Raw genomic sequence first — 7975 nt, 5'->3', positions numbered from 1 at the left:
ACTATTGAAGTTGAGTATTTTTCATGCTTATGATGACAGCAATTCTGCTAAACTGATATATTTCTCACTTTATTGATTAGAAAATCAAAAGCCAGAGAAACAATCTTACCCAGGACTCCAGAGCCAGTAAGTGATAGAGCTGGGATTTTAACCTAAGTCCATGACTTCAGAACAAGTTGTATACTGTTTAGCCACACTGCCTTGCTTTTGATTTTCTATTTGGGCTTAAAGACCAGAATTACAATGTTTTTGTTTGTAGAACTCTTAAAGAAGATCAAATTCAACCCTGTGATTTTATAGGTAAAGAAAGTGAGGTCCAAATAGGTTAGACCTTTATGACATCTCGGACCATTCAAATCCTTCTACTTAAAAAATTTCCAGGGCCGGTGGCGCAGCGGTTAAGTGCGCGCGCTCTGCTGCCGCGGCCCGGGGTTGGCCGGTTTGGATCCCGGGCACGCACCGACGCACTGCTTGGCAAGCCATGCTGTGGTGGCGTCCCACATAAAGTAGAGGAAGATGGGCACGGATGTTAGCTCAGGGCCTGTTTTCCTCAGCAAAAAAAAGAGGAGGATTGGCAGATCTTAGCACAGGGCTGATGTCCTTACAAAAAAAAAAAATTTCCATGCCTAGATATGTATCATAAAAGCCTGAGTGAATTGCCCATGATTACATAGTCTCTGGAGGAGCCTTTATTAACTCAGATCTCCCAACTCCTGGTTTGGTGCTTTTTCTGCTATATTAGGTAGCTGCACTCCCTCAATTAGTGTTTTCTTTCCCTTGATCAAACACTTTAATAAATAATAATGATAAGAATAATTAATATCAGCTAACTTTTATTGAGTGTTTACCGTTTGACAGACATTGTCCTGAGCATTGCCTATGCATTGTCTCATCAGATCTCCCGGCACCTTAGCAAAGAATGCTTTTTTCTCACTTTACAGTTGAGTGACTTGCCCATGATCACACAACTAATAAGTGGTGGAACCAGAGTTTAAACCAGTTGGTCTGATTTCTGACTTCAGGTCAGAAAAGTTAAATAAAGAAAATCAAAATGCAACCCATGCTTATTGTTGAAAACAGATGGGGACTGTAGATTAATTTAAAAGTGTTAACTAGGATGCACTAGAAGGAGATAGGAGAAATGGGAATGGAGGAAACTTGGCTATCTGGAAGAGTAAGACCTCTGGAAATAGCACCAATTCATTCGGTCATTTATTTATTGCACAGATATTTATTGAATGTCTACTACCTGCCAGACACTTTCCTCGGCAGTGGGGATACTTAGAGGGAAAGATATGATTCCAATCCCCAACGAGTGTATTGTCTGTGAGAGACATAGGCACAACACAGTGACATGCACTGTGATAAGTGCCATAATGGATGCCCACTCAAGGCTCAGTGGGAGAAAGAAGAAATATCTAAATCTATTTTGGTGAGTCAAGGAAGTCTTTGCCGTAGAAGTGACCTTTGAACTTGATCTGTGCAAAGGCTCTCAGATGAAATGAGCTCATAGAACTACAAATAGGTCAGTATCATTAGAGGGTTAACACTGATGATAGTGGGTGGTAGGAAATGAGGCTGCCTAGAGATATGGGTGCCAGACCAGGAAAGTCCTTAAGTGCCAAACTAATGAGTTTAGATTTTATCCTGGAGATGATGGGAAACTATTATATATTAGGTACACTATTTTGTTTTTTCTTTAGGGGAAACAAGTTTTTATAATAGGTGTTATAAAATAATGTAAAATGATGAAGTCCTGTTCTCAAAAAGGTTGAAAATTATTTTGGCAACAGGCTAATTCTTCTATAGCATTTGAAAATCTCGCAGTAGTTTGGCAAAACAAAGCAAAAGCAGACATTGATGTATGCTGCCATACTTAAACTTCTCAATAACTTCCATGCCTTTCCACAGGTAGTTCCTTCAGCCTTGAATGCCAGATTGTCTTACCGAAAAATCTCTACTTCAACTTTGGAGCTATCTTCTCCTTGAACACTTGTGTGTGCTTACCACTTGGCAGGCATTGTGCCGAGTGCTCTAAACACATCCTCTTATCGTATTCCTATGGCAAATTAGAAGGTCAGTTTTTATTTTCAGTTGAGAAAACAAAAACTTAGGAAAGTTAAGTGACATGTCCAATGTCATAGAGCTAATAAGTAATGGAACCAGAATTAACCCAGTCACTCTGACTTTTGACTTTTACTCAGAAAGGGCAAAGTTAGATGAACAAAATTCAGTCCCTCTTAGAAAACAGATGGGGAGTATAAATCAACTTCCTTCGGAGGTGTTCTCTCTCCCTGGTTTGGTTTCCCACATTGCTGGGGATATAGTTTAATAGAAAGCTACCTGTATGTTTGCCTAATTAGACTATGAATGACACGACTTTGAATTATTCACTACTGTGTTCCTAGCACCTATCTCAGAGCCTTGAACATAATAGATGCTTAATAAATGTTTGTTAAATGAATAAATGCATGTCTCCTTTCCACTCTCTAGTGCTGACAAATTTCAGATTTTTGTAGCTAAATTCATGCATTGGTAATCTTTGTTTTGTGAACTTTTTTCTGGAAGAGTAGAACAAAGGAAGAGAAAATTCTATGTCTTGTCACATCCAATTGCCTTTGAGGAGCTGGGAAGAGAGCAATTCACACTTGATTATCTTACATCAGATAAATTAGCAGCACCTGAATCGCTGGGCAGTGGGGCGCTAGAGCCCTCTCCAGCCTGACTAGACAGCTTTGTCTCAGCTCAGAGGCCATGATTCCTTCCCTGCCAGTCTTGGCTCTCGGCCTCCTGTTAACTCTGGCTTTGAGCCAGACATTACAATTTCAAGAATATGTCTTTCTCCAATTTCTGGGCTTAGACAAGGTGCCTTCACCCCAGAAGTTCCAACCTGTACCTTATATCCTGAAGAAAATTTTCCAGGATCGAGAGGCAGCAGCAATCACTGGGGGCTCCCAAGACTTATGCTCCGTAAAGGATCTGGGTGTCCGTGGGAACGTGCTCCGACTTCTCCCTGATCAAGGTAAGGAAATTGGAGTGTTTCCTGGGGAAAAATCTGGCAGCAGGTGGTGTGAAGAAAGGAAAGAAGGGGAAGTAACAATTACTGAGGGATTCGTAGAAGCCTTTGTGCTGGTATTTTACATATTTTATCTCATTTAATCCCAACCACATCCCGAGATTTGGAAGGCAGGCATTCTTACCACCTTTTTAACAATAAGGAAATGGAGGCTCAGACAGTAGGTAACCTGTAACCTAGTCAAGATCATGCAGCTAGTGCCTGAACAAAGTCAGGATTCAAAATAGGTTTTTTCTGAATCCACAGCTTTGTGCTGCAGTTTAGGTGGGAGGGGTGAGGGTGGAATTAGGGCTCAGTCTCTCCCTCTTCAGCCCACAATTGACGCATCCTGGTGCCTTTGGTATGGTAAGCAGGGGGTGAAAATTTTGAGCCCAGTTTGCCCATGAGTCTTTCTTCCCTTCTCCACACTTACCCACTACTTTTGCTGGGTTGAAAAGGCTATTCTTGATTTGTGAATACAAAGCAATAATATGTTCCAATGTCATACCCTTTATATAGGATCTGAGTGAGAGCCATTCAATAATTTGCCAAACTGACCACCCACCAAAATTACCCAGGTCAACTGTTAAAAGTTGATTCACCAGCCCAGTTCTTGCCCCTCACTCTCCCACCCAATTCTTATTCAAAGTCGGAGATGGTGTGGTAATCTGCATTTCTATATAGCCTCCCAGGTAGTTCAGATGAGGAATTGAGAGCCCTGGTTGGTTAGTTTTACAGCAACTGGAGATAAAACTTGAATACTTATTTGCCCAAGAAGCATTTATTGGATACCTACTGTGTGCCGGGAACTATGTATGGCCATAAGAATACAGAGATTAGAGATAAAGTCTGCCCTTTAAAAGTTTATAGAGAGGAGATAGCCAAACAGATGACTTCCATACATTGTCCCAAGTTTTATGTTGGTGGCTCAGGGCCTTGGCGGTGGGAGTTCAGGGAAAATTCCTGGAGGAATTTGTCAAATGAGGAGGAATCTTATTAAATGATACAGGAAAAGGACAATGTCACCATCATCCCTCCCTAATCCTCCCCCTAGAGAAAACTGCCATTCATAGTTGATACATATTCCTCTAGACTTTTCTTCTTTGCATATATATAAAAGAAACTTGTAATTTTTTTTTATAAATGGGATCATACTATACATTTCTCCAGTATTATGAACATCTAGTACAAGTAAGAACAAAAAGTCACATTAACCTCATTTCAGTGGTTGCATGATATTCCATTGTATAGACGTACTATAATTTATGTAACTGATGCCCTGTTGATGGGCGTGGACATAATATAAATAGTGCAGCTTTACATCCATTTTGTGTGTGTGCACTTTTTTATTATTTCCCCAGGATAAATTGTTAGAAGGGGATTGTTAGGGGCCGGCCCCGTGGCTTAGCGGTTAAGTGCGCGCGCTCTGCTGCTGGCGGCCCGGGGTTCGGATCCCGGGCGCGCACCGACGCACCGCTTGTCAGGCCATGCTGTGGCCGCGTCCCACATAAAGTGGAGGAAGGTGGGCATGGATGTTAGCTCAGGGCCGGTCTTCCTCAGCAAAAAGAGGAGGATTGGCATGGATGTTAGTTAAGGGCTGATCTTCCTCACACACACACAAAAAAGAAGGGGATTGTTGGATCAAAGAGCAAGCACATTTATGCTTTTTATATGTAGCTAATGTCCTCCAAAATTTATACCCTACCCTGAGTGTGTGAGAATTCTTACTTCACCACAATTTGACAGCAATCTTTTTAAAAATAGAAATTATTAAAGTATAACGTACATTCAGAAAAGTGCATAGATCATAGAGAAGAGCTCAGTGAATTTTCACAGGATAACCAGCACCCAGATCAAGAAGCAGAACCTGACTAGCACTCCAGAGGGTCCTTCATGCCCCTTCTGGTTAATCACGACTCCCCTGCAAGGGTAACGTCTATTCTGACATCCAACATTACATATGAGTTTTGCCTGTTTTTGAACTTCATATAAACGGAAATGTGGAATGTATCCTTTTTTTGTGTTTGGCTTTTTTCACTCAACGTTATATTTGTGAGATTCATCCATGTTGTGTGTATTTGTAGTTCCTTCTCATTGCTGTATAGTATTTATTTATTTGTTTTTATTTTTTTTTAATTTATTTTTCCCCCAGAGCCCCAGTAGATAGTTGTATGTCATAGCTGCACATCCTTCTAGTTGCTGTAGGTGGGATGTGGCCTCAGCATGGCCGGAGAAGCAGTGCGTTGGGGTGCGCCCGGGATCCTAACCTCGGCCGCCAGCAGTGGAGTGCGCCCACTAACCGCTAAGCCACGGGGCCGGGCCCTGCTGTATAGTATTTAATTTAATTTTTGTGTGTGTGTGTGAGGAAGATCAGCCCTGAACTAACATCCATGCTAATCCTCCTCTTTTTGCTGAGGAAGACCGGCTCTGAGCTAACATCTATTGCCAATCCTCCTCCTTTTTCTCCCCCCAAAGCCCCAGTAGATAGTTGTATGTCATAGTTGCACATCTTTCTAGTTGCTGTATGTGGGACGCGGCCTTAGCATGGCCGGAGAAGCAGTGCGGGCGGTGCGCGCCGGGGATCCAAACCCGGGCTGCCAGTAGCGGAGCGCTCGCACTTAACCGCTAAGCCACAGGGCCGGCCCATAAGAATTCTTGATGGTTCTTTGTGTTTTTAATTTTGTTAATGCTGTCTTTTGAATATAGAAGTTTTTCATTTTCATGCTCTCAAATCTCCAATTTCCATTCTGGCTTTTGGGTTTTCATTCATGCCTAGGAATGTGATTTAGTGATAGGAGTGAAAAGGGAGACGAAAATATTAGAATAAGAGCCTTGAGCAGGAGAGATCAACTTTCCAGAGAGGTTGAGAAGAATAAGTACTGTGAAAACATCCCTGCACTCGACAGTTAGCCAACCTTTAAGAAAGATGTCTCAGTTGAGTAGTAAGTATAAAGAGTAGGAAAATAACTGGACTGGCCCCGTGTTGCAAGCAGTTAAGTGCGTGTGCTCCGCTGCGGTGGCCCGGGGCGGCCCAGGGTTCGCTGGTTCAGATCCTGGGTGTGCACCGACGCACCGCTTGTCAAGTCATGCTGTGGCAGCATCCCATATAAAGTGGAGGAAGATGGGCGTGGATGTTAGCCCAGGGCCAGTCTTCCTTAGCAAAAAGAGGAGGATTGGCAGATGTTAGCTCAGGGCTGATCTTCCTCACACACACACAAAAAAAAGAACCTCTGGCCTTAAATGAGGAGTGAGAGAAACAAACCCTCCCCAATGGTAGGGTTTGAGTATAACTGATAATTTCCTGCCCTTATTTTGTACACGTGGATATGCATATAACATTTGACATTTATATCATATAGGTGGATATGAATTAAATACATTATGTGACTCGCACATCTCTATTTCCATCTAGGTTTCTATCTTTACTCCAAGAACCTTTCCCAAGCCTCCTCTTGCCTACAGAAGCTCCTCTACTTTAACCTGCCTGCCATTAAAGACAAGGAGCAGTTAACAATGGCCCAGCTTGGCCTGGACTTGGGGCCCAACACTTACTATAACCTGGGGCCGGAACTGGAACTGGCTCTGTTTCTGGTTCAGGAGCCTCGTGTGGGCCACTCCATCCCTAAGCCAGGTAAACTGTTTGTACTGAAGTCCGTACCATGGCCTCAAGGTGTCCTTCACTTCAACCTGCTGGATGTGGCTAAGGATTGGAATAATAACCCCCAGAAGAACTTAGGTTTGTTCCTAGAGATACTGGTCAAAGGAGACAGAGACTCTGGGGTGAATTTTCAGCTTGAGGACACCTGTGCCAGACTGAGACATTCTCTTCATGCTTCCCTGCTGGTGGTGACCCTCAACTCTGAGCAGTGCCACCCTTCTTCCCGAAAAAGGAGATCAGCCATCCCTGCCAATAAGGCTTCCTGCAAGAACCTCTGCCATCGTCACCAGCTGTTCATCAACTTCCGGGACCTGGGTTGGCACAAGTGGATCATTGCCCCCAAGGGGTTCATGGCAAATTACTGCCATGGAGAGTGTCCTTTCTCACTGACCACCTCCCTCAACAGCTCCAACTATGCCTTCATGCAAGCACTGATGCATGCAGTTGACCCAGAGACTCCCCAGGCTGTCTGTATCCCCACCAAGCTGTCCCCCATTTCCATGCTCTATCAGGACAATGATGACAATGTCATTCTACGACATTATGAAGACATGGTAGTTGATGAATGTGGGTGTGGGTAGGCTGTCAGAAATCAGAACAGAAGGAGTGTTCTTAGGGTAAATCTTCTAATAAAACTACCTATCTGGTTTGTGACCTGTTGGATCTGAAATATCAATATATTCATGTTTACAATTTATCTTCCTGGGAAATCCATCATGATTAACAATGTCCCTAATTACACACACACACACACACACACGCACACACGCACAATTAATGAGCTTAGCTAATTTTTGCTCTAATATAGTCATTATACTCATGACAGTATGTTAGACTCTAGGTAGAAGGAAACCGGCATTTACTGATAGCCTGTTATGGGCAGGAACTATTCTGTGTGTTACTTATAAATATTTCACTGTACTTTGAGGTAGGCATTATTATTTATGCTGATTGATAGATAAAAAAGCTGAGATTTACAGCAGCTAAATAACAAATTTTCCTAAGGTTGTCAACTTTCCCTGGCAGATCTCATATGCCAAAAAAATTATTTTGAGAAAATACAAAATAATGTAGAAAAATATACCAAAAGAGTACCCAATATCTGCATTTCCTTCTGGTCTTCTATGGATTGTTATATATGATTCCTATAGCTCATATCACACTGTAGTTATATTTTTGTATCTTCCTGTACTTGCTTAACATTATATGCTAGTAATTTTTTTCCAAATCACCAACATCAACATAGTTAATTTAATGGCTGT

General features: G+C 42.4%; 1 protein-coding gene across 1 annotated transcript; it reads left to right on the top strand.

Annotated features, from left to right (window-relative positions):
• The first annotated feature begins 2686 nt into the window (after window positions 1–2686).
• On the top strand, window positions 2687–7367 carry GDF3 (growth differentiation factor 3). The gene is made up of 2 exons (XM_058558858.1): window positions 2687–3022; window positions 6468–7367. Exons 1-2 carry the CDS (start codon window positions 2755–2757, stop codon window positions 7292–7294), a joined length of 1095 nt encoding a protein of 364 aa, XP_058414841.1. The 5' UTR covers window positions 2687–2754; the 3' UTR covers window positions 7295–7367.
• The last annotated feature ends 608 nt before the right edge of the window (window positions 7368–7975 follow it).

Source organism: Diceros bicornis, chromosome 17 (assembly GCF_020826845.1).
Source record: "Diceros bicornis minor isolate mBicDic1 chromosome 17, mDicBic1.mat.cur, whole genome shotgun sequence".
NCBI lineage: Eukaryota > Metazoa > Chordata > Mammalia > Perissodactyla > Rhinocerotidae > Diceros > Diceros bicornis.
The sequence above is the reverse complement of the archived record's forward strand: the minus strand, read 5'-3'. Positions and strand labels throughout refer to the sequence as shown.